Source organism: Mastigoproctus giganteus, chromosome 8 (assembly GCF_048544385.1).
Source record: "Mastigoproctus giganteus isolate SK-2022 chromosome 8, ASM4854438v1, whole genome shotgun sequence".
Classification (NCBI taxonomy): domain Eukaryota; kingdom Metazoa; phylum Arthropoda; class Arachnida; order Uropygi; family Thelyphonidae; genus Mastigoproctus; species Mastigoproctus giganteus.
This window is the reverse complement of record NC_143582.1, coordinates 73,029,756-73,057,183: the sequence shown is the minus strand read 5'-3', so window position 1 is coordinate 73,057,183 and position 27,428 is coordinate 73,029,756. Positions and strand designations below refer to the sequence as shown.

General features: G+C 37.8%; 1 protein-coding gene across 2 annotated transcripts in view; it reads right to left on the bottom strand.

Annotated features, from left to right (window-relative positions):
• The window catches only part of TBC1D5 (TBC1 domain family member 5), a 416,292-nt gene that overhangs the window by 82,356 nt on the left and 306,508 nt on the right, over positions 1 to 27,428 (bottom strand). The window contains exons 17-18 of one of the 2 annotated variants that reach the window (XM_090379490.1): positions 22,606 to 22,763; positions 4,774 to 5,135 (exon numbers count right to left, since the gene is read on the bottom strand). In XM_090379490.1, coding sequence (XP_090235616.1) covers positions 4,774 to 5,135; positions 22,606 to 22,763 — 520 coding nt within the window. The remainder of the gene's footprint in view (positions 1 to 4,773; positions 5,136 to 22,605; positions 22,764 to 27,428) is intronic. The other variant, XM_090379491.1, reaches the window with a different exon arrangement.

The window sequence follows — 27,428 nt, the reverse complement described above, 5'->3', positions numbered from 1 at the left end:
ATTTGGGAGTACAACGTCTACAGAAAGGATAGACAGGATAGGAAGGGAGGAGGGGTTATGCTATTAGTTAAGAAACACATAAAAACCAAGGAAGTGAAGCCAGTCGACATCGCTGGACAGTGCAGTGTGGAGTCAGTTTGGTGTGACATAAACATTGGGAGATAAAAATTGAGAGTAGGAGTGTGCTATAGGCCTAATGACTCTGATGAGTATAATAAGAAACTGTACAGGGAAATAGAGTGGGCCAGTAAATCAGTGTCTTATAATGGGAGATTTTAATTTCCCAGATATTGACTGGAATTTGGGGGCTGGTTACTCACACACTAGCAGGACTTTTGTGGATTTATTGGATGATTGTTTTCTACATCAGCATGTTCGGGAGGCAACTAGAGGGAGTAATACTCTTGATTTGATTATCAGCAGTGATTCTTCATGCATTAAGAATCTGCAGATAAATGAACCACTAGGTGGCAGTGATCACAGTGTGCTGAAGTGGGATTTACTCAAAGAGGTAACTACCATTAGGGGTAAAGGGAAGGGTTATTGCTTCCGTAAAGGCGACTACGATGGACTGAGACAGTATTTAAATTCTATACAGTGGGACCAACTGATGATGTTACCAACAGCAAATTCAAAATGGGAAGCATTCAAAGAACTTATCTTGGAAGCTACTAGGCTTTACATACCAACTAAGAAATATTGTTCAAGGTTTAGGCCAAAATGGATGTCAGATGAACTAATGAGGCATATGGCAGAGAAGAAAAATGCATGGGATACATACAAATTAACACATGACACAGAAGCCTATGATAGATACAAGTTGATATGCAACCAAGTTACAAAGGAGGTTAGGCAGGCGAAGGCAGATTACGAGAAATCCTTGGCAAGGGATGCACAGAAAAACAGCAAAGAGTTCTTTACTTATGTAAACTCTAGAAGGAAGGGGATGAATCAGATTGGTCCACTTGATATTGATGGGTCAAGTGTTGATGATCCTGCTCAGGTAGCTAACAAACTAAATGAATATTTTGCATCGACATTCACACATGAGGATTTATTCAGCGAGGGGAATGCCAGAGGTGTATTCAACTCTAGCAGTAAGCTACAGAATCTTGAAATAACTGGGAGTAAAGTGGAGGAGAAACTGTTGAAGATAAACACAAGAAAGGCACTTGGGGTGGATGGGATCTATCCAGTTATATTAAAGGAGGCAGCAAAGGAAGTAAGCAAACCCTTAGCCATAATTATGAGAGCTTCCTTGGACTCAGGGGAGGTACCCATAGACTGGAAATGTGCAAATGTGACCCCAATTCACAAAGGAGGATCAAAGGCTGACACAAGTAATTATAGACCTGTGAGCTTAACTTCTGTTCCAGGAAAATTAATGGAGGCACTGGTTAAAGAAGCACTGCAGGATCATTTAGACAAGACTTCAGTTATAGCTCAGACACAGCATGGTTTTGTTAAGGGGAAGTCTTGCCTGACCAACTTGATTGGATACTATGATGCAGTCACAAAAGAACTGAATGCAGGGAATAACTTTGATATTATATACTTGGATCTTAGAAAGGCTTTTGATACTGTTGCACATGGAAGACTGCTACACAAATTGGAGCAGTGTGACATTGGAGGCAAATTGCTGCTATGGATAAAGGGGTGGTTGAGAGGGAGAAGACAGAGAGTGGTAATCAATGGACACTGCTCATCGTGGACTGATGTTATTAGTGGAGTCCCTCAGGGCTCAGTGTTGGGTCCATTATTGTTTTCTGTATTTATAAATGATATTGATGATGGTATATCGGGCTTAATGTCCAAGTTTGCAGACGATACAAAGGTTGGCAGGGTTGTCAAGGACACTACTGACACTATGCTGCTGCAACAGGATCTGGAAAGGTTGAGCAGATGGGCTGAGAGGTGGCAAATGAAGTTTAACATTGACAAATGTAAAGTACTACACATGGGAAACAGCAACCCCAGAGCAACGTATCAACTCTGTGGTACTACACTGACAGTGATAGAGAATGAAAGGGACTTGGGGGTGGTTGTGCAGGCAGATATGAAGTTCTCTGAGCAGTGCAGACGGGCTGCAAGAGTAGCTCATGGAGTATTGTCAATGATATACAGGAATTTTTCCAGCAGGGATAAGGAGGTGATTATTCCATTGTATAAGGCGATGGTCAGGCCGCACCTAGAGTACTGTATACAGGTCTGGAGGCCTCATTTCAAGAAGGATGTAGAGCTGCTGGAACGAGTACAGAGAAGGGCAACAAGATTAGTGAATGGAACAAAGGGGTGCTCTTACGAAGAAAGGCTTAAGTTTTGCAAATTACAGTGTCTGGAGACTAGGCACCAGCGAGGTGATCTGATAGAGGTGTATAAAGCCTTGAATGGTTTAAGCATGCTCAATGCTGATGGGATTCTTCCTCTAGCTCAGAAAAATCACCTGAGAGGGCATAAATTCAAATTGAGGAAAGACAGATGTAGGATAGACGTGCGGAAATTTGCCTTTAGCCAGCGGGTGGTTGGTTGGTGGAACAGACTTCCATCCCTTGTGGTGGAGGTTGATAGCCTAAATAAGTTTAAGGCTCAGCTGGACAGCTGGACAGGTATTTTGAACGAATAGAGGGGTGAAGTGGAAGTGAGTTTTTTTTTTTTTTTTTTTTGGGCTGATGCTGCATAAGCTTGCTTTCTTGCATCAAATGCCTCTACTAATGCTAATGCTAATGCTAATTTGGTGGTGGTGTAGGTTTTAATGAGAGGGTGGTGGTAGACAGGAGAAGAAATAATACTACAATATAGTTTGACTGCAGTCTGAAAGTGATTACTTGGCAATTTATGCAGCCCACTTAAACCAATGAGCCAAAACATTATGACCAGCAAGTTGTTATGCAAATCAAAGCGACAACATGTGAATTATGGCATGTGCACGTCGGGACACGGTATAAAAAACACCCGATACTGAGCTCCATTAACCAGTGTTACTCTTGTTCTTCAGATGGGAAAGGTAGTGCACTTAAGTGAGTTTGACAAAGACCAAATTGTAATGGCCAGATGACTGGGTCAGAGCATATCCGAAACAGCATGGCTGGTGGGATACTCACATTCAGCTGTGGTTAATACCTACCAAAAGTGGTTCGAGAAGGGGAAACCCATGAATCACTGGTGAAGTTGTTTTGTTTGTTTGTTATTTGGTTTTTAGGAGCATTAGCAACTAAGGCCATATTGCTCCGGGATATGCAGTGATCATTCCCTGACCTTTCCGCATCCTCCATATTTGGTGGTGACGGGCTTGAACCCCGGTCTAATCAAGAAGCGTGTGCTACGCACTGCTGCTCCTTCCCACCTGGCTACGGAGGCGCCTACGGGTGAAGTGTTGGATGATCACGGCTCATCAATGCTTGAGGTGAGTAAAGGCTCTCCCGGATGGTATGTGGCAACAGAAGGGCAGCTGTGGCACAAATTGCCGGTAATTGGAATGCTGATGATGGGGGTAATGTGTCACAATACATAGTACATTGAACCCTGCTGAAAATGGGGTTGCGTAGCCACAGGCCGCTCCAAGCGCCCATTCTAACCACGGTTCACCGGCGACAGGGCCTACAATGGGCACACGAGCATCGAAACTGATCCTTGAGTGATTGGAAGAAGATTGTCTGGTTCAATGAATCATGTTTCCTGTTGCACCATGTGGACAGCCGGGTATGTATGCGTCATTTACCTGGGGAAGTGATGGCGCCTGGATGCACCGTCGGATGAAAACAAGCCGGCTGTGGCGGTGTCATACTTTGGGCGATGTTCTGCTGGGATACCCTGGGTCCAGTCATCCATGTGCCAGGCACTCTGACGTCTACCACCTACCTAAACATCATTGCTGACCAGGTACACCCTTTCATGGCAACGGTCTTCGTCTCTGGCAGGGCAGTCTTTCAGCAGGATAATGTGCCATGCCGCACTGCCTGGACCGTTTGAGACTGGTTCGCAGAACATGAGGAAGACTTCCAGGTATTGCCCTGGCCTCCAAATTCCCCAGACACCAATCCCATTGAGCATCTGCAGTTTGTATTGGAATAGCAACTTCGATCTGTGGTGTCTCAACCATGGACTTTACAGGAGTTAAAATATCGGCTGGTTACGTGTTGGTACTAGATACCACAAGACACATTTAGAAATGTAGTGTCCATGCCTCGCCAGGTACAAGTTGTTTTGGCTAAACGTGGAGGACCGACATCACATTAAGTAGGCGGTCATAATGTTTTGACTGCATGTGGAGGACCAACATCATATTATGTATGTGGTCATAATGTTTTGGCTCACTGGTGTATTTATTAAGCATATTTTAAGGGTTTGGTTTTTTTTTTTTTTTACTCAGAAGTAAACCCACATGGAATGTAAATCAGAAAATTGGTTTTCCATGTAATTTTTTAAACACTGCCATCTTGGCAGTGTTTAAAAAATTACATGGTATAATATATAAAAAATTATATAAAGATATTGATGGAACACACACACAAACATTCAAAAACACATACAAAATGAAGTCATTTATAAGTTACTTACTTCTTAAGAATAAAGATATTTAATAATTACAATTTTCAATTACAAATATTACAAAATTGAATCTCATCAATAGCACTGTTTCGTTAACTTTGGTTTTGTTAAACGTCTGCAAAATAACAACAGAGATGATGGTTTAATGCATATTAATACAGGCTATCAGCTTTTGCAAGAGAATATCTGAAAATTATCAAAAATTTTAACACTGTAAATACTTACCCTGATTGACTGTCTTGCTCCTCGTCTCCGACTATGATCAGTAATAGTGGCACTACAATAGTTAGTTTGTTGCCGTGGAAGAGATATCATTTCCCTACATGATACCTCCGATGATGCTTCTAGATGCCCCAAGCTATGACTCAACCCTGACTTTCTTAATCCAGGATGACTAGAATCGATGCTATCCCTTAGCATGTGCGGCAGAGTATGAGACCCATGACCACTAGCATGATGAAATTCAGCTCCACCCTGAGATAGCAGCTGAGCCGCACTGTCACTGGGATGTCTTGTGTGATGCTGAAAGTTCCCCCTTCCACGAGATGCTCCAGCAGATGTTTCAGTGTCATCCGGACAAACTTCTTCTAAAAATATACAAATATTATATACATTTCCAGTTTCAAGTTTTTTCTAGGATTCACAGTTGTATATCTCTGACATTATTTTGTGCAGAGAGTTGAAAATTTGCACAAATTTTCCACCAAACATCTGTTCAAGATTTCTAGGACAAACGCTGAATAAAGGTATAATTTGGTGTGGCTCTACTTTCTGCTCCCAGATTCTCTATGAACATAGCAAGAATGAAAAATGAGTATGACCACTGTACCCATCAACACTGAGAATACGTTCAATTAGTAAAACATCAGTGTGCAAGACTCCAATGAGGAGCCACTGTTATTAGAATATTTGTGCCACCATGGATTATACTCAGTTCTGGCTATGTGTTAAAAGAGATCAGTTGCAAACTAACTGCATTTGTGATAGAAGATATGCAGACCACTTTCTGTACCCTTACAGAAACAATTCCAAAGATCTACCATACAATACAGACACACCATCTTCGTGGTGGCAGCAATAGATTGAATTTCTCATTAATTAAAGGTGGCCGTATTTAACACGTGGTAGGCTCCCAAGTAATTCAAACAACATTCTAAGTTTAGAGTGAGATTTCTTGCAATGCTTGAAGTGAATGAAATGGCTATTAAAACAGCAGTGATTTGCTGCAGCAAACTTTATCCTTTGGCAAGAGCACCTGAAACTGCATCATGGTGAAATCAAAAGTATGCTGTTCCATTAAGGTACTCCTTCACAATGAGAAGGTAATTCCTCATAACAGTTTTGTTCAATTTTAGAACCAACAATGAATAAACCTGTTTCCACAGAGAAAGAAATGCTGGATGGGTCACAAGTACACATAACCATAACAAAACAATACTGAATATTACCAATTAGAAATATACAAGTTGCGAAAGACTTCCGAAAGAAAGTAATCTCTCATGCCGTTCCTCGGAGTGGCCATGTTTGAAAGATCTGACATATGCTGAATATCTCATATCCAGATGAAGTCACAAGTATATCACTGACAGCAGTAATTGTTCAGGATCAAAAGCATGGCATCACTGCCTATCATCAGTAATATATATTATCAATATTGTTACATGCACACCTTGAATGTGGAATGTCATGATATAAATTGACAATGTTCCAAGAAACATCTAAACAACTAACCAATGCTTTGAAACCCATGCTGAATGGACATCAACTGCATCTTCCACAGAAATCATTAATATAAGTTTGTGGTTCATATACTTTTGGTGACAGAAAATTTAAAATACACAATTATGCACATTTTAACCTCAATTTTAAAGTACACATCAGACAGAATTAATGCAAATTTTCAACTGGGAAACAAACAGATGCAGATAGATATTAATAGCCAATTAAAAACATGCTACCTTGAAAGAATGTATTAATACACACAATATCTCATACTTGTGATTATGAATATACAGACAGCTGCTCATTGTTGATTTTTAGTATTATTTGTAAAGTGTAACTAACACATTCTCTGTTCTGATTTATATAAGTATCAAACAGCACTATAAGTGATGTGGCGTAACACACACAAACATTCAAACAGCACCTAAGTGTTGTGTTGTGTTGTAATGCATATGGGCAACTATTCTTAAGCAGTCAATAAATAAGTGATAAATAATATATTATTTTGAATGTGCTGTTAAATTTTTATACATAACAGTGGTGTATTTTCATTAATTTATTTACTTTATTTTAATTTTCTTAATTATTAAATCAGTCTCGTAAGACAGTTAAAATCTTCAACTCACAGATTAGCAAAACAAGGCATTTCATGTTTGAAATACATATGGTAAGACATTACTTCCAATATATGGGAAAATCAAACTTGCTATCAGCAAAGATGTATTTCTCGATTTTGCTCATATTCTTAAAAAACAAATCACTTTTGATATTCCCATGTAAAAATAACTAGCATAGGCATGATTTTTTTTAAATATTCTTTTCAAATTAAAAATTAACTTAGATTAATATATAAAGCTACCCTTTATATTTTATGTTTTAAGCATAAATATTAATAAGGAAACGTTAAAAGAATCATTATCAATTAAAAGTAAAAATTACATGTTATGCAGAAATAACAGATCTCATAATTATAAAAATCATAGTTGACAAATCTTGTTTTAGAAAACAACACTGTAAAATCACAAGGATTTTTAGAATTTGTTAAAAATAGTTTCTTTGAACTTCCTCAACTCAACAGATGTCCAGTGGTCATTTCAGAATGTAGGCACAAGGAAACAAAGGTATTACTGATATATTGCTCAAATATGAGCCATTTGCAAGTGACCTTCCAGGTACTCACAATTTCGCAGCCATAAGATAATTCCACACACATTTTTCTATTCCTGTTTTTAAAGATAAAGTTGGAAAATACACCTGGGGTATAAACATGTTTAGCTACAGTAATAAGCTACAAATGCATTTTTATAATATAAGTTTAAATTTTAAGTTTGCTTCTTTCTTAACTGTTTAAATCTGTTAGTTAATACCAGCATCTAAATTGAAGCCCAATGAGTTTGGTTGGCCCAAGTGAGGTCTGAATATAGGGAGGGTATGGAATGCTAGAGCACCCAGTGCTCCTGGCCTGTCCATATCTTTATGATACTGTTTTTTAAGGCCAAGGCAATAAATAAATACATGAATATTCATTTATTTTTATAATCAATATTTGCTTTTGTATGGTGCTAATTGATATTTTTCTATGGTGCTAATTAATGCAAATATCTATATTTTTAAAGTAATCCCTTTGACAGTTTTGATTTTATCAGCAATTTTTCCAGTTATCATTTAATTTCAAACAACTACAGAGAAAATCAATTTTAACTAATTTTGTCAGCTATTTTTACAGAATCACTCATGAGCTGGACAGGAAATACTTGCAAACATTGCTTATTTGGATTTTAGCAAAGGTTTGACTCAGTTCTGCAGAAGAGGCTATTGTATAAGCAGGAACATGTTGGGATTTTAAGGCCTGGGTGAGATCTGAATATAGGGAGGCCTGAGATGCTACAGCACTCAGTGCTCCTGGCTAGTTCATTCCTGTATGATACTGTTCTTGCCTATGCAAATATTTCTTTCCTGGTTTTGGGTTGTTTATTTGGGGGATTTACAGCAGAAGAGCAGCATGGCCATAATGTGCCTAAATATGGTAAAGTTTAATGCCCTGTTTTTTATCAATATGGATTGTGGTTGAAGTTTAAAGTGCATTATCGAGTTGTATCTGTTTGAGGAAAGTAAAGATTTTATCTCTGTGTGGTGTATCTGCTAGGAGATGAATAATACACAGTGTGTTCATTGCAGAAAATGAGGCAAAGAGAGTTTGTTGTTCATCATAGTAAATAGGGCAATCAATGATTATATATTGGACTGTAAGATGAGTGTTGCAGTTTGTGCATTGTGGTGGGTTAATGGCTACAAGTAGGTAAAGATCTATCAGGTGTGTGTGGCCAATCTGTAATTTGGCTAATATGACTTCTTCATGTTGGTTCTCAGGTATACAGTATTTCCATAGTTTGAGATCTTTTTTTAATACCCAGTATCTTGTTATTGGCTTGACTCTGCCAGATGCACTGCCATTGTTCACGGTATCTTGCTCATAGGCAGCAACTTAGCATTCTGGTGACCTTGGAGTAATTAAATTGGGGGACCAGTCAAGCTCTCAGCTGCCCAACTCAACGCCAGAGCACCTTCTTGTGCATCAGGCAACATAGCGGCAATCTCCAAGGCAGAAGGCACTGGTCCCTCAGGAGATAATTATTGTCGGTGACTCCATTGTCAGGGAAATGGGTAATATATTGGGTAAAAAAGGATAGGTGGAATAGGACCAGGGTATGTCTGCCAGGGGAAAAGGTTGATGACATTGTACAGCAGATATCATCTTTTAAGGGCACAAAGGATGATACTGTTTTGCACGTTGACACTAGTGACTTTAAGAGTATGAGATCTACAGACTTACTTAACAAGAATAGGTCAATGTTGAAAAAAAGGATGTGAGTTAGGGTTAAATTTGAAAGTGTCTGCAATTCTGCCCAGTCAAGATAGGAGGGAGTACAGGATGAGAGCCTTGTCAATCAATTTGGACCTGGAGAGATTGTGCAAGGTTCATGGGATAGAAATTTTCTCAGTATGGTCTGTGCTTGTTAACAGGAAAGACTACTTCTACAGGGATGGGATACACTTAAATAGAAGGGGGTGCTAGAATATTTGCAGGAAGAGGTGCAAGTGATTCTTGCACTGCTTCTCTTAGATTGGAGGGCAGGGTGCTGGGGTTTTCAGGGACTGGTGATAGTCATCACAGAACAAATAAATACATGAGCTGTGTTAAGGTAATTTTGAATAAGAATAGGTGCATGTGTACTTGCATGTACACCAATGCTAGGAGTATATTTTTGTTATTTGGTTTTTAGGAGCATTAGCAACTAAGGCAAAGTTGCTAATGTTAAGGTACAGTGATCATAGTGTATTTACTCCGGGATATGCGGTGGTCATTCCCTGACCTTTCCACATCCTCCGTATTTGGTGGTGACAGGCTCGAACCCTGGTCTAATCAAGAAGCGTGTGCTACGCACTGCTGCTCCTTCCCACCTGGCTACGGAGGTGCTGCTAGGAGTATAGCTAATAAATTTGATGAGTTTGAAGTGCTAGTCAAGACATCAAAGTCAGAATTGCTGGGATATCAGAGACGTGGTGTCACACGGATAAGCAGTGCAGAATTGGAATTTGGGGAGTACAATGTGTAGAGAAAGGATAGACATGATAGGAAGGGAGGAGGGATTATGCTGTTAGTTAAGAAACACAAAATCTAAGGAAGTGCATCCAACTGATGTTGGTGGTCAATGTAATGTTGAGTCAGTTTAGTGTGATATAAGCACTGGGACAAAAATTGAGAGTAGGTGGGTGTGTGTTATAGGCCTAATGACTCTGATGAGTATGACTAACAACTGTACAGAGAAAGAGAGTGGGTCAGTAAATCAGAATGAATAATAGTGGGAGACATTTAACTTCCCAGATATTGATTGGAACTTGTGGATTGATCACTCGCACACTAGCAAGACTTTTGTAAATTTATTAGATGATGGTTTTCTACAGCAACATGTTCGAGAGGTAACCAAACAAAGTAATACTCTTGATATGGCTATCAGCAGTGATTATTCATGCATTAAGAATTTACAGATAAAAGACCCACTGGGTGGCAGTGATCACAGTGTACTGATGTGGGATTTACTTAAAGATATTACTACCATCAATGGTAAAGGGAAGGGTTTTTGCTTCCATAAATTCTGTACAGTGGGATCAACTGTTGATGTTACTGGCAGCAAATTCTAAATGGGAAGCATTCAAGGAAGTAATTGTGGAAGCTACCTGGCTTTTCACACTGATTAAGAAATACTGTTCAAGGTTTAGGCCTAAATGGATGTCAGATGAACTAATGAGGACTCATGGCAGAGAAGAAAAATGCATGGGATGCATATAAATTATCAGGCAACACAGAAGCCTACAATAGTTATAAGCTAGTCTGTAATCAAGTCACAAAGGAAGTTAGGCAAGCGAAGGCAGATTATGAGAAATCTTTATCAAAGGATGCTACGAAAAACAGCAAGGACTTCTTTAGTTATATAAACTTTAGAAGGAAGGGGATGAATGTGGGGAGGTGACCACACAGGTGCAAACCAACGTAAGCAGGGGTCGAGAGAATGAGAAACCTCTGTGTTATAAGGCAATACTAGGTGGTAGATAACTCTTATCAACTAGTGTAGTGGTTCCCAACCTTTTTTGACTCGCAAACCCCCTTTAACATAATATTTTATCGCAAACCCCCTTTAACATAATATTTTATCGCAAACCCTTAAGCCTATATTCTCTGAAATCATATAATAGTAGTACTGATTTTTTATTATAAAATATTCCCAGTACTACGTTTTTATAAACAACATTCCATAATAATAATAATTATTATTATTATTAAGTATTATTTATACTTTGTAAAGCAGAAGCTTTCTGGTTTTCTGGTCTCTTTCCAAAGCTATTGGAGGCAATTTTTGCCCATCTCTATTCCCACCTCTCTCAAAACCAGATGGTTCTGTTTTCACATTAACCAAAGATAAAGCTGACCTGCTAGCATCCTATTTTATTTCCAATTCATGTATTGGTAATCTTGGTAAATCACCTCCAACCATTCCCAGTACACTCCATTCAGTGAATCCTGTGCTTTTATGTAATCCTGTGCTTATCAAAAGTATGTTGATTGTTTTGATGAATCTGACGCTACAAAAGCTCCAGGTCCTGATGGTATTTCTCCACTTGTTCTCAAAACCTGTGCCCCTGAACTTACTCCTGTGTTGTCGTGTTTCACTTTCTTATTCCAAAGATGTTTTTCCTTCTGCTTGGAAATTTGCTCATGTCCAGCCAGTTCCTAAAAAGGGTGACAAATCCCTCTCATCCGATTAATGTCCCATTGCAATTACTTCTACTCTTTCTAAAGTAATGGAGAAATCAATTAACCGCCAACTCTTAAACTACCTATAAACCTTCCGTCTGATCAACAATCGCCAGTATGGATTCCGTCTCTGTCAATCCACTGGTGATATTCTGGCTTATATTACCCATTTTTGGACTAATTCAATGGACAAGTTTGGTGAAACACAAGCAGTTGCTCTTGACACCTCAAAGGCTTTCGATCGTGTTTAGCATTAAGGGTCTCCTAAATAAGCTTCAATCCTATGGTTTGCCAGCTGTTCTTTGTAATTGGTATTCAGTTTTTTTCTGACTGCTCACTGCAAGTGATGGTATACTGCTCTCTGTCTTCTAACTTCTCCCTTAATGTTGGTGTTCCCCAAGGTTCAGTACTTTCCCCCACTCTTTTCCTCTTCTATATTAATGGCCTTCTTCCATTGACCGGAAATCCTATCCATAGTTTTGCTGATGATAACACATTGCTTTCAACCTTGCAGTTTGAGAAACCCTGCCCTGCTCAACCAGTTTAGCTTCTCGAATATCCACTACCAATTCCATAAATGTGGATCTCCAGGTAATTCTACAGTGGGGCAAAGAAAACTTAATTTCAATCCTTCTAAAAGTCAGCATTGTCTTATATCTCACAAAAAAAGATTCTTCTGCTCCTATGCTTATCTTCGATGATACTCCGATTTCTAGGCAAGATCTTAGGGATTACTGTGACTTCTAATCCCTCTCGGCATAAAGCACATTATAAATATTGCTTCTTCTGCATCTAAAAAACTGGGTTTTCTCTTTAGCTCTCAGCGTTACTTTTCATCCAAACAGTTGTTTACTCTGTTGATATATTTCTGGCCTACCATAGAATATTGTTCCTACATCTGGGGCAGTGTCCCCAAAACCTCTCACAGGCCTCTAGATTCCATTCAAAAGAGGGCAGTTAGGTTAATTAATGTCTCATCTGTAACAGAGTCTCTCCACTCTCTGTCTCATAGACGTTCTGTTTCTGTTGCATGCCTTTTCTATAGTTACTTGCATGGACTCTGTTCTTCTGAATTGGCTTCTATAATTCCCACTCTCTTGTTCAAAGCAGTCCCAACACGTGGCGCAACCAGTCACCATCCTTTTACTGTCCAAGTTCAATTCCACAGAACCAACTTTTCTTCTTCCTCATTTATTCATTCAACTAATGTTTTCTGGAATAACCTTCCTTCATACTTATGTATTTCCTAAAAATTACAATCTGCAGAAGTTCAAGTCTAATGTCAACAAATATCTTCTTTCATCTTCTCAACCTCCAACCCAAGCATGGTACTAAGTACTAAAGGTTCTAATATCTATATTAGAACCTATAGTACTTGGTTCTAATATAGGTATTAGAACCAAGTACTATAGGTTTACATAAAAAAAAAAAAAAAAAAGAATACCTTCACAATGAGTTTCCGAGGTATTGTGCTACTTTGAATAAGTAACTTCACCAGAGGACAAGAATAATGTTACTTATTCGCAGCAGATACCTCCACCCAGATGGCACCGTTTCAAAGCTTGTTGGCTTACTCATCTATGGGTGGGCAGGTACCCAGTTGTTACAGTAATCACAACCCAGTTATGAAGTATAACTCCACAATATGAGAGATGCTTGATGGTTTGCATGGTTTAATCTAAATATATTTCTTGACTAAATGTCTTAAGTGTATGAAAAAGATTGTTTACTCATGGGTAATACACTTCCATAATTTCTACTACCCAGGTAGTAGGCATTCATCGTTTGATTATATCTCGCATTACCCATGCATAAACAACCTTTTTAACACTCTTAGACATTGAGTCAAGAAATAATTTTAGATATTTAACATGATATACTGTAAGATAGTAAAGTGATTATAAGGAATTGTGGGAGATGTGGTTTCTTTATTTGGCAATTCTTTACTTTTTATTTAATTTTATTTTACTTTATTGTTTATTATTAGTTATATTTTGTAGTTTACAATAATATACCTACGTAAATCTAAGCAGACGCCATTACAGAATTTTTAGTATCGGTGTTTTGATACACCATAGACACTCTTAAAAAAACTACAAAGTAGTTGTTGTGGGCATCATTTGCTCTTTCTCATATTGTGCTCTGCCTTCACGACGTCTTCATAGTCTTCTCTATTAGTGAAGCGTTACTTATTTGAGGTAGTGCAGTATCATGGCAACTCGTCGTGAAGGCAGAGCACAATATGAGAAAGAGCAAATGATGCCCACAACAACTACTTTGTAGTTTTTTTTAAGAGTGTCTATGGTGTATCAAAACACCGATATTATATAGATACTAAACTCTTAAAGTATTATGCCATGTGCATTTAATTATTTTAAATATTATCTTATACACCTTTTGGCATCTCTCATATTGTGCGATTAACTTCACAACTGGGTCGTCATGTCTGCAATACTAGGGTACCTGCCCACCCACTGATGATAGGCCAATAGCCTTGAAACATGTCTGGGTGGTGGTACTCACTGAGAATAAGTAACAATAGTCTTCTCTATTAGTGAAGCGTTTCTCTATTAGTGAAGCGTTACTTATTTGAGGTAGTGCAGTATCATGGCAACTCGTCGTGAAGGCAGAGCACAATATGAGAAAGAGCAAATGATGCCCACAACAACTACTTTGTAGTTTTTTTTTAAGAGTGTCTATGGTGTATCAAAACACCGATATTATATAGATACTAAACTCTTTAAGTATTATGCCATGTGCATTTAATTATTTTAAAGAATTTTTAGTGCGAACCCCCAGGGGTTTGCAAACCACCGGTTGGGAACCACTGAACTAGTGCAATACCACCACACTTATTGAAAGCCTGAAATGATGGAACCAGTGTTTAGTCTCCAGAGCAAAGTTCCGGAAACCACCCTCCTCCATCTCTTTCATGATGCAGTAAGGTTGATATCTTTTAAGGTTATGATGAACATCATGGCGAGATCCAATCTTTCTTACATTTCGAGGGTACAGCTCTAAAATGGTGTTGACAGGTCGGCTGCTAGATAGTCCACCAAACCAAACCGAACCTATTGGTAACTCTCTAGGGGACCTCTGGATCAGCTAGTGTATAATCTTGCTGCCTCTACTCTACCAGATCCAATCTTCCTTACATTTCGAGGGTACAGCTCTAAAATGGTGTTCACAGGCCGGCCGCTAGATAGTCCACCAAACCAAACCTATTGGTTTGGTTTGGTGGACTATCTAGGGGGCCTCTGGATTTGGTTTGGTGGACTATCTAGGGGGCCTCTTTGGTGGACTCTCTAGGGGGCCTCTGGATCAGCTAGTGTATAATCTTGCTGCCTCTACTCTGCCAGATAGTGACTGGAGGATTGTGTGTATTGCGGCATTGTTGAGGCCACATTATGTCAAGCAGCTGGGTATATTCTTGCTATGTGTACTCCATATCCAAAAATTTCATTGCTTCATACAGCATGGTCTCCCAACCTTTTCTTACTACTGAATACATCATGAATTGTCAAATTAATAGAACAAACGTATTTGTGAAAATATCTAAACCTCCCCAACACTACATCGTTCATTTCACAAATATACATAGTCTCAGTTCCAATCAGTCTGCCAAACCCCATGTACTCTTTCTGACAGAATCCCAGTTATCGGTATATTCAACCATTGCTCATCTGTTGTCCAAATTATTTGCTGTATGATTCCAATTGCTTCAAAGGTGGTACTTGTGCATATGTCCATTCTGATATTCCCTTAGTAATTTGGAATCTCCTCTTTTCGATCTTCTCTACCATATTCTGTCAAATTCATCCGTTGCCTCTATCGTTCTCCCAACCCCACTAATCACTTGGAATTCTTCGACTTATGTACTTATATTCTTTGACTTAGGCCACTCTTGTGTACATTTTACCTTGGAACTTATTATCTTGGTCTTAATGCTAATTTGATGAACTGAATAAGCATTCTGATAGGAAATGTCTTATTAGTTTGCAACCATCTCGTGCCACGTTAACAGTGTGATTCAGGAATCAAGCTATTAAAATAACAGAAATAAAAATTGCAGGTTGGTAAGTAGGAATGTTACAAGCTAATAAGTTATTACTTAAGCAAATTCTTATTCAACTTACCAACCATTATCAGCATTAATAGCAGATCTGTTCATGGAGAATTTTTAAAATGCAAATATCCAGCAAGCCACTTTAAGGCCTTCTCTGGTAATCCATTTCATAGTTGTGTTCATAGTATGGGAACACAGGCATAAAAAATTATTGAAATACAAAGAATATCTGAACAACGTTTAGAAGATGTTAAGTTTAAGCTTGAGATCAATAACAGCTTGCCTTTTTAGGCAAAATGTGCAAGTTAACAGAAAGCTGGTGGATTCTGGATAATGCACAAACTAAGCATCTAGTCAACCACAAAAAATAAACATCGCTGTTCACAAAACTTTATCAAGTAGATGTTTAGAATGTTTTGATAATAATGAAAGAAATGTAGCTTAAACTAAGGATACTGAAAGTATTATTATTAGTAGTAGTAGTACTAATAGTAGTAGTAGCAGCAGCAAAAGATGCAAGAAAGCAAGCTTATACAGCATCAGAAAAAAAAAAACCCCTTCCCATCCACCGGTCCATTCAATCTAACAGTTTATCTAGTTCATTCTTGAATTTATTCAAAGAGCCCACCTCCACAACACCAGATGTTAGTTTGTTCCTACAATCAACCACCCTTTGACAGGAGGCAAATTTCCATACATCCAAGCTGCAACCAACCATTCTCAGTTTGAATTCATGCCCCCTCATATGCATAATCTGAACAAGAGAAAGGAATCTGTCAGCATTAAGTTTACAAAATTCAATAAAGACCTTAAACACTTCAATCAGATCAGCTCTCAGATGTCTAGTCTCCAGATGCTCAACTTACAAGACTGAAGCTGTGTCCTGATTGGTGAGGGGAACAAAAGAATGAGCACCCTTTTGCAACCCTCACCAAGCTTGTGCTTTTCTATGTACCCATTCCAACAGATCCATGCCCTTCCTAAAATGAACCTTCCAGACCTATATCCAGTATTCAAAATATGGCCTAACCATTGCCTTATACATAAGAATGATTATTTCCTTATAACAGCTGGCAAAATTCTTGTTGTATCATTGACAAAGGATCATGAGCTGTCCTGGCAGCTTGCCTGCACTGCTCAGAGAACTTCATGTAATGACTGCACAATTACCCCTCCAAGTATTTTTCATTCTCCCCTGCCTGAGTGCATTACCACACAGCTGGTACATTAATCTATGATTGCTGCTCCCCATATGAAGTACCTTGCATTGGTCAATATTAAACTAACTGCCACTTCTCAGCCCATCTTCCTAATTTGTCTAGATCTTGTTGCACTAGCATACGCTGATTACTGTTATTAACTACCCTGCCAACTTTCATATAGAGTCCTGTGTTCTGGTGTTAGAAATGGGCCTTGGTGGCTCCTGTAACCTATTGCAGCTAATGATCGCCTGATGGTCTTGGTAGACACATTTCTGGCACCTCCCTCATTGAAGTCGGTGGTGATTTGTGCTACTGTCACTCTCTGGTTGGCTGAAACAATGTAAGACAGACATCGACAGCCACATTCAACCACCACATTTCTCCATCCACAGTGCTATCCATGATTAGATGTTATTGCTGAAATGGCGTATTCCCAATACACTCTTGATACTGTAGAATGGGGGTAGTGCAATTTCTGTACCACCTCCACACGATAGAGTGATCCATGTGTCGGGCATGGATCACTACTTAGCAGATGAACCAAGAGACACCCTCTTCTCACAGCTGATTATTGTCTATGGTGAATGCTGTGGTGTCATCAACATACTGCTTGGACACTGAAGAACTGGAAATGAGTGTGCTGGTTGCACGAGTCCAAATACCTGGTGCAACATGCTGACAGACTCCGTGTGCAGCGCAAGCAACACGAGTCCATGGACCCATCATGCATGGTGCCCACTATCCAGGCAAATGGTGCTGATTACTTAATATAGGGCATGTTTTGCTGGCAAGAACTAGAACCTCGGTTTATGGACCAACATTTCACTGGTGAGGTCTACTGGCAGCTCTTAGAAGACCATGTGCACCCTGCCTTGTATTTTTTTTAGGGGGAGAAATAGGATCTTCCAAGATAATAATGCACTGTGTTATCGTTCCCACACTGTGCACAAGTGGTTCCAGGAATATAGTGACGATATCACTCATCTTGACTGGCCTCCAAAATTCACCTGACCTTAATCCAATTGAACACCTGTGGAATATTTTGGAATGGGAAGTGCAGCACATAAACAAGCAACCATCACATATTCAGAACAAAGACAATAATACAAAAAGGAATATTGTTTACAAAAAAGCAGTAGTGATTCTCTATATAAAAGGCATCAGTGAAAAAACAAAAAGAAATCTGCAAAAAAGTAGTCTTCAGGTGGACTTTACGTCAATTAATAAAATGGAATATGCAGAAATAAGTGGAAATGTGGCAAGGTAATTCCAGGAAATATGCAGGCAATTCAGGGTGAAAATCTGAAACTAGCAGAGAATAAAATAACAAACACTGTTAAAAGGAACACCAAAGAATCAGAATTAGCACAGTATATGCTAGGGTGCACCCAAGTATATAACAAGTATATAATAATAGGAACTTTGCCATACCAGGGTTGAAAGAATAAAAAAAAAATAATAATAATAATAATAAAATAAATAAATAAAAGAATCCTTTCAGTCATGTTGCATTAAATGTAAATAATTTAGTCATGGGCTTTAAAACAATAGGATTAACACACCACTTCATACCATTTAACAGGATTAAGTGGTGTGAAAGGAGAAACCACAATAGGCTAGGCATTAAATTAGAGCTGTTCTTAAGACATGATGTCAGCAGTCACTGAGAAAGGCAAATTTGTAATCTTTCTTTGTTCTCACTTATTATGCATATGAATAAGGATGTGGTATTGGGTTTGTGATGTTCATTTATTAAAATATCTATTATGGTGTATAAATGTATTGCAATCGTTTTATTTCTTGATGGATTTCACCCATGAATAAAATGTCTTATATAAAACATGATTAAAATCATCTAATATTAAAGTAATTTCAACTCCTTTCTGCCATTCGATATAACACTGCATGGTAAGCAGTGGGTTGGGATTTGTTCTACTATTTCAACATCATCATCTTTATTTCCTGAAATGCCACTATTTTTCCCTTGATATCAGTTCATCAGTAAACTCACTAGAAAAACGATCAAATTTTCATTCAAGTACATACAGGTTGCACAATTTATTTCAGCGTGCTTCACTAAAGTTTTCCACTCCTAAGCTGTATACAGTTCATTCTTATCACTAAAGAAGGAGGATTTATATGTATTACAAAACAGAAAAAAATACCCATATTTATGCATGCATCTATGCTCTAAAAAGGAGTAAAATATGTTTTGGGATTGCAGGGGGTGACCGGTGCAGCAGTTGAAATTAAATAAAATTTGAATGCCTTGCCATGTTTAATTCTCATCATGGGGATCTTTCTGCTCCCACTGAAAACCAGGGCTGCCACACCAAGGCTTGTTATTTGGTTTTTAGGAGCATAAGCAACTAAGGCCATATTGCTCGGGGAATATACGGTGGTCATTCCCTTGACCTTTCCGCATCCTCTGTATTTGGTGGTGACGGGCTCGAACCCCAGTCTAATCAAGAAGCGTGCGCTACGCGCTGCTGCTCTTTCCCACCTGGCTACAGAGGCGCCACACACACACTAAGGCTTATGCTTTTCAATTTAGAGACAAATATCATTATCCACAGTTCTGCCTAAATTCACAATATCTTTTTCAATTGTATGGCATCAGTTGAATGTGTGAATCTGCTGTACATTTAAATATGTGAGACATCCCCACAACAGCAGTTGGAAGCTAAAGGCTTCTCATTAGCTGGCCACTTTAGACCCAGGATTTTATGATTTTGAAACCAGTTAATAATTTTTTTGCTTTGTGATATGGCATATTATCTCACTAAAACTAGCAGACTTTTCTCCCCCACCTCTTTGTTCCATAGCAATTATGCTGATGTAACAGAAAAACAATATAAAACATTTTCTATAATGAGCCACTTAAACTTGGCTTTTATAAACTTTTAATAAAGTAGCAACCTTCAGTATGATTTCATAAATTAACTTTCTGTATATTTCTAAAAGCTACTAGTATCAACTTGCATGTACAAACTTTTCTCATGGTCAGTCTTATATAGCATGTTAAAGAGGGAAACGGCCAAAATAATTTGTATATTCTTTCAACAAGTGACAAAACTTTCAGCACAGTTGATATGAAAGCATTACAAAAATTTTTATGTGAATCATTTAAAAATCAAAACATTTCAACAATCAACACAGGAAATAAACAAAAAAAATTTATTCTTAACTGGAATAAACTTGTATATTACATTTTACAAGAACAGAATATTATCTTTCTTTCAACAACTTAAACTTTCTTATTCACTACAGATAATTACAGATCTGCTGTCTTGAATAAACAGTTACAACAAGACTTGGGAGAATCAAACAAACATTACCAATGGTGAAAGGCACAGCCATCAATCATAACAAGTTGACTGAACACGTCCACAGGAAAGCATCTGGAAAGGTTTTTTGAGCATAAAGATGCAAAATTAACATTCAAACAAGATATTTTCTTAAAATTTCTTCAGAACAATGAAATGAAGAATTCAGAATAATGAAACATTACTGCAGAAACAGTAGAATTAGTATAACTATAAGGCTTCTTTAGTAATGCAATGTTCAGTTTTATTCACAAGCAAAGATTTAAATGGCTTAAGGCTGAAAGAATTATAAGCCACAAGAAATCAACATATTATTACCTTATATCATCCACCTTTACAAAATGTAATATCGGTGTAGATACACCATAGTTTACCCATAAATTTGAACTACGTATGTAGTGTAAATGGCATCATTTTAATTGTATCTCATATTGTGGGTGCCTTCACAATGAGACGGCTGGAGGCACCCGCAATATAAGATACAATTAAAATGATGCCGTTTACACTACATATGTAGTTCAAATTTATGGGTAAACTATGGTGTATCTACACCAATATTATATAGTTAATTACCTAAACCCATAAGAAATTATGCCTTGTGCATTTCATCTTCTAACAGCTTTACATAATATACTTCAAGTTTAAACAGCCATTAAAGCAGCTCTTGTAATGATGTATTGTCGGGCAATTACTTTCAATTTTTAATAAAATTATGATGCAACTAGTGAAAACAACATGGTCCAATGCTTCCTGCAACTCAGGTATCCATTTTTGTTTTCTTTTCTTGTAAAGCATGATAACTAAGGTTATTTTCACCCAAATAACATTACAAATATATCAGCAAGCTCAATCAACAGATATGAACAGTATTCTTGTTAACACCAACCAAACCAAATCTTTGACTTTATGTAGCAAAATAAAGTCTGCTTATATACAAAAAGTAAAACAGGAAAAGAAGGAGGATGCCAAAAAGCAGTGAAACATATGTCTCTTCACACATTTAGGATTTCCAGTAATGAAAAATAAGAATGAATGGGAGAAAATTTTTCAGAAGTGAAAACTCCGTAATGCCAGTGAGACAACTTGCTTTCCTGCATCATTTGCCATTGTTAATACTAAGTTTCCTTAACAGGCTAAAGCTACCACAGATTGAAATTAAAATTTAGAGAGAGAGTAAATGTGGACAGAATGAAAGTCACCTAATGAAGAATAAATTAAATACCTGGAAAAGAATATAAGAGGAATTTGACCACATGGAGGTCAAATTCCTCTTCTCCTAAAGCAAAGGGGAGGCTACAAGGCAATCCAGTGGGCAAGGGATGAATGTGGTGTTATGATAGCTTCTGACAGGATCCCTGACATTATACAACCAGTAAGCAAATGCAGTCCTGACCAGTGGAGCCTTGAAGCTGTGAATAAATGAAATAAAAAACACACAAATGTAACATAAATAATCAAAAACAATGTTTGTCTTCACCTGCTGGAGTGTCATGTAGCTTCCCCCTTGAAAAGATGGGGTTTTGGTGGCTGAATTCCTCTTTCATTCTTTTCTAAGTATTTTCATTTATTCTTCATTAGGGAACCTTCCTTTTATTCAATTTATTTTCTCTAAATTTTAATATCAGTATTTAATATCAATATCAGACAGCATTAGCCAATCGAGGAGACATATTGTCTCACTGTCATTTTGAAGTCTTCACCTTTTTAAAACATATTATTCCATTCATTCTATTTTTGTGTTATTGGAAATCTGCAAAGAGACATTGTTTCACTGGGTTTTGGCATTTGTCTTCTTTTCCTGTTATTCTCTTTTCTATGTAAGCAGATTTTGTTTCATTACTTTAAAATTAAGTCACATTTTCTGTCTGGTCAGTGTCAACAAAAATACTGTTTGTATTTCACTCCTAACTATAAAAGGTAAGTTCAAATCTAATTTATTTATTTACATTTTTCTTTCTTTAGATTACTTGACATTTCATTAATAATAACAGTATTAAGATTACATTTTAATAATCATATCTGTTATTAAATCCTAAGTATAAAAGCGTGAATAATCTTGGTCAATATTTTTTTAAACTCTTAAAAACTCTAATTCTCTTTGTAAAATGCAGCATCTACTAAAATACATCTGTGTAAGATGTGTAGCTAAAAAGTAAATTAGGTTTGTTACAAAATTCTTTGGTGTTATATGGCTGAAGCCATACAACACCAAAATTTATTCTAAATTTATCTCAATGCTTTCAATATGCTATTCAACCTTTTGTACAGGTTGAAAATGTTATTCGACCTGTATGAAAGGAGATATAATTATTTATATTCATTCAAGAAGTTAACATATAAAATCAATATTTATGTGTATTTAGAAATTTAACTTATTGAATCAACACATGCATAGTATAGCCTTAGCATACTAAATTCCATACAAACCAACTTCAGGACTTGGTGATGACTCTAGAGTGGCTGGCTCGCTTGATGATTTTGCTCGACTGAGAAGTTTATTTGCAGCAGGACCTAATGCTAGAGACTTGGGACGGCCAGAATTCCAAGAAGACTGAATAAAGCTTTGTTTATGATTCTTTGAAGTACTGTAAGAAATTTATTTACCACATGAAAATAAAATAGTAGTATGAAGAACAACTCTAATATTCAACCACAGAATCTTCCTTTCTTAACTTGTTTAAATATTTTTAAATTATATGATTTGATATTAGTAGGTGACACTGCTCTTTTCCCTTCATTGATTAAAAACATTATAATTAGTTGCATTATTATTTACTATTATTAACCCAATGGTGATGGGTTATGTGAAAGGTGACCCTGAAAAGTAACATTCCCTTATTAACAGTTAATCAATGATTAAAAATCTGAAATATTTTCTGCCTTCCTAAACGTAGTCAAACTTTTACTGCAATAGTTTCTGAAGTGATTTTTTTATGGTTTTCATACAAAAATTGCATTTAAGAACTTGTCAGGTCCACCATCTCTGTTTGTTTAATGGTTTTCCTAGTGCATCAGCAGCTATGGCGTGTCATATATATGGAGTGAGGTTAGCAGTGATTACAAATGTGGTAAAAAATGTGTACTGTGCTCCAGATACTAATCATAGATGGTTATATATATGCCAATTCATTTCAGATAAGAGAAGAATTTTTCAGCTTTAGTTTGACTACCCAGGAGTGATGAGATCATGGGAAAATTTTGTGGTGTGGATTAGAGAATTCTGCTTGGCATGCATGTTTATATGATGGACAGTCCACTGGAATGTGATGGATAGTAAGTATCATATTATATGTATGACATAGTGGAGGTTTTTCAGCTCTGAGCAGATAAGAATGAGTGGCATGCATATTCCCTATTTGTAGCTGAGCCAGTCTGACTGCTTGCCTGATTGGTTCAAATGGGAGCTTGAGAGCCATGGCTGGAGAACAGGTCTGATACACCGTAGTTTGTTGTTAATTTAAACTTATCTTGCCATGTTAGTTGCCACAGATGTTTGCAACTGTTTTGTTATGTGTTTAAAGTCTTCATATAGTATCTTCTCTCCATGATTTTGTGGTGTGGGAACTGACTAGGCAGCATTATCAGCAACTTTGTTGCCTAAGATTCCAACATGTTCCACAGTACAGTAGAAACATAGCTCTTTTCTGTGTCTGGTGAGGAGAGAGATATAGACTCTTATGATTTGTCTGAGAACAGAGTGAGATGCGTCTAGAAAGTTTCTTAATGCATTCAAGATGTATACAGGGTGATTCACTACCAGTGCGACAAACTTGCAGGAGGTGTAGGGGGCACAAAGACGAATCGGCATCACATAGCATTGCAGGGTCCGAAATGCCTTAGTCATGCGGTAGAGGACGTTGAACGGGAGGTCATGTGAACAGCGATCCCGCTGGAAGTCAGCATTTGCGAACCGTTTCTGTTGAAGAAACCAAGTAGCAAAAGTCCTCCGGAGTGGATAATCCGCAGGCTCCAATGATTGGACGCGTTGCAGATGGTATGAACTCATTTGGTTTGTTGACAGTATCCTCCATACAGTGGATTGGGAAATACCCAATCATTGGCCTAACGCTCGAGTACTCGTACTCGGATTGCCTTCTGCAAGACGTAGGACATTCTCCTCATTGTCTGGTGTCCTCGTCATTCGCTCTCGATTCATGGTACCTCTCGTGAAACAACCAGTCTCACGTAACCTTCTGTGCACACGTGCAAAAATCATATGATGAGAAGCACGCCTGTGCGGGAAATGTTCCTGGTACAAGTGCAGAGCGGCGCGCCCGTTACAGTCCGCAGCTCCATACGCGAGGTGCATGTTGGCCAGTTCAACGTTTGAATACTCGTCCATCCTACTGCCTCGGGAACCGGTTCGCAAATGCTGACTTCCAGCGGGATCGCTGTTCATGCGACCTCCCATTCAACGTCCTCTACCGCATGACGAAGGCATTTCGGACTCTGCAATGCTATGTGATTCCGATTCGTCTTTGTGGCCCCTACACCTCCTGCAAGTTTGTCGCACTGGTAGTGAATCACCCTGTATAATCAGATTAGAGTGAGGCAATAAACTTCCCACTTGGTGATGAGAGGACCTTAAGAATTTTAGCTTTTTCAGGCAGATAGGCAGTTTTGAGTTGTTTAATGCATTCTAGTAAGGTCAGTTTGTGATCAAGTATGATTCCTAAAAACTGAAAATGTTCATGTACTAGAAATGGCTGACTGTCCAGCATCAATTCAGGATCTGAATGGAGATTATGGTAACAACAGAAATAGCTGTACCCAGTTTTTTTTTTTTTTTTTTTTTGAGAGGATAATTTGAATCAATTTGCTTGCAACCATGAGCTAACTTTGTTGATGGCATATTGTAGCCACCTCTTTATCATCCACATGTATTGGGAGTGAAGGAGATGCTTAGATCATCAATGAACATCGCTGCGTCCACTGTGCTTGGTAGTTTTTTCCTATATGGTTTATATCAAATACAAATGGAGTAGGGCTCAGTACCAACCACGAGGGACACGGTCATCCTGTAGGAAAGCTATGGCTAATACTGTTTTGTTTTAAAGTGCACTTGAAAAGTGTGGTATAGGAAGTTCTGAATAATGATGGGCAGGTGACAACATAATCCCTGTCAGTATAACTAGTTAAGAATTCCATACTTCTAGGTAATGTCAAATAGGCTTTGCTCATATCAAAAACACACAGGTAGCCCTCGTTTTGCACTGGTCCGATTTGTGCCGATCAATGACCACAACAGCATTTTTATTTATTTATTTTTGCAATTTTTTTATAAATTGAAAATTTAAAATTGTCAGACAAAATTTATCAGCATCATACTGTGCTATGTATCATACACTGTTCATGTGATTTAGGACAATCTGAACCAATCAGCAATTAGTGCATCCGTATCAGAGATGAGTCTAAAGATTCCTGCCCTCAAAGTATAGAAACTCGCGGATGTGGGTGGTAAAGGTCAATGCGGTGAAGCATTCAGTTGGTTGTTGTTGTTTACGCTATTTACACGTGTTGGAAATTTATTATGCTAACATTTTTTTATTAATTGTGCTATTAATAAATTAAATAATAATAGTGATAGTCGTGTGCAGTTTTTGCCAATCATGTTATAAAGTTTTTGATTTAATAGAATAAAGAGATGCCATGTCTGGTAAAAGTAGTTCATTGAATCCTAGTGCAATATTCGGAGGATGGAATCTGGTGAAAGCCGCCCTAATTGTGTAGGGCTATGAATATGCCTCCATTGACTATTACTACAACTATGAAGAATGCTAATAAAATAAAACAATCGTTGCAAAGTGGTAGGTAAAATTTTTGGTGCCCGGAACCTAACCCTATGATTTCCGATTGACTTCATTATATAAAGGGTTCCATTTGCGCCTGTTTCCCCAGGAACCTAATCCCAACGTAAATTGAGGGCTACCTGTATTCTGATCGAAGGAAAGCATTTTGTATTGATTTCAATTTTACCAAAATATCTAATGTGGTTTATTTCATCTGATCCCATTCTGGATGCATAATCCAGAATAGGATAATCAGCAGGTTATAATTTTCTATAGCACATAAGTCTTGTGCAAAAATCTTGCACAAGCAGCTGATTAAAGCAATGGGTCTGTAGTGAATCAGACTGGTAGGGTCTTTTCCGGTTTCAAGAAAGCAAGAACAGCAGAATAGTGCCATTGTTATGGAAAGCAGTTGTCTGTATAGATTTATTGCAGAGGAGTATAAGTGATTACAACGAACTTTTGTTCAGTTGTTTGATCTTCAAGTAATGAATGCTGTCTGGTCCAACAACTCTAGGTCCATATATTGATGGCATTCTGTTTTAACTCATGCAACGTAAAAGGTTGATTATATCTTTCATCTCTATTTGAGTGAAAGTTTAGCTCATGCTTTTCTATTTCTGCTTTACGTCTCGGAATATTTTTGGCGATAGATGCTGTTGATGAGACCATCTCAAAGATCTCCCAAGTACATTTGTAATTTGTGGTAATTCAGCAACGTTCTGACACTATCAATTTATAACTGGAATAGAGTTATTGTGATATCTACCACTTATTTTCCTGATGGCTTTCTGGATTGTTGGGAAGTGGTGTTGTTATTTATTGCTGGGGCAAAACATACTCAAGAAGTCATTTGGCTTGTCCTTCTAATGTGTCTGGCTCATGCTCATTTGCACTGAAAAAGGTTGGGTTGCAGAGGAAGTTGTTCCAAGTTTTATTTTGTTCCCTTTTCTCTACAAGGCAGTCATCATCCACCAAGTTTTTGTGTGTACTGGTAGTTCTGTTGATGCTTTTAGTATGGCATTATTTGCATTTCTTTGTAATATATGTAACCCTTTGTTTGAAGACTATTGAACAACTGTATGCAAATCCTGTGTTGCCGGGGTTTTATATTTAGTCCAATCTGCTTTCTCAAAACTTCCATTTTGGATTTCTATTAGGGAGATTTAGACTTTTGCCTAACAGGTTGAACATGATTCAGAAGTAGTATAAGTAGTGGCAAATGATGAAAGAAAGCAAGATTATAAAGCATTAGCAAAAACACCTTCCCATATCACCATTAAATCCCATCCAATAATTTGTCTAGTCCTTCCTTGAATTTATTCAAATTACATGCCTCTATGACAACATATAGAAGTCTGTTCTAACAATTAGACCACCTGCTAACTGAAAGAAAACTTCTGCACATCCATCCTGTAACCATCCTACTTCAATTTGAATTTATGCCCCCTCATGTGTGTA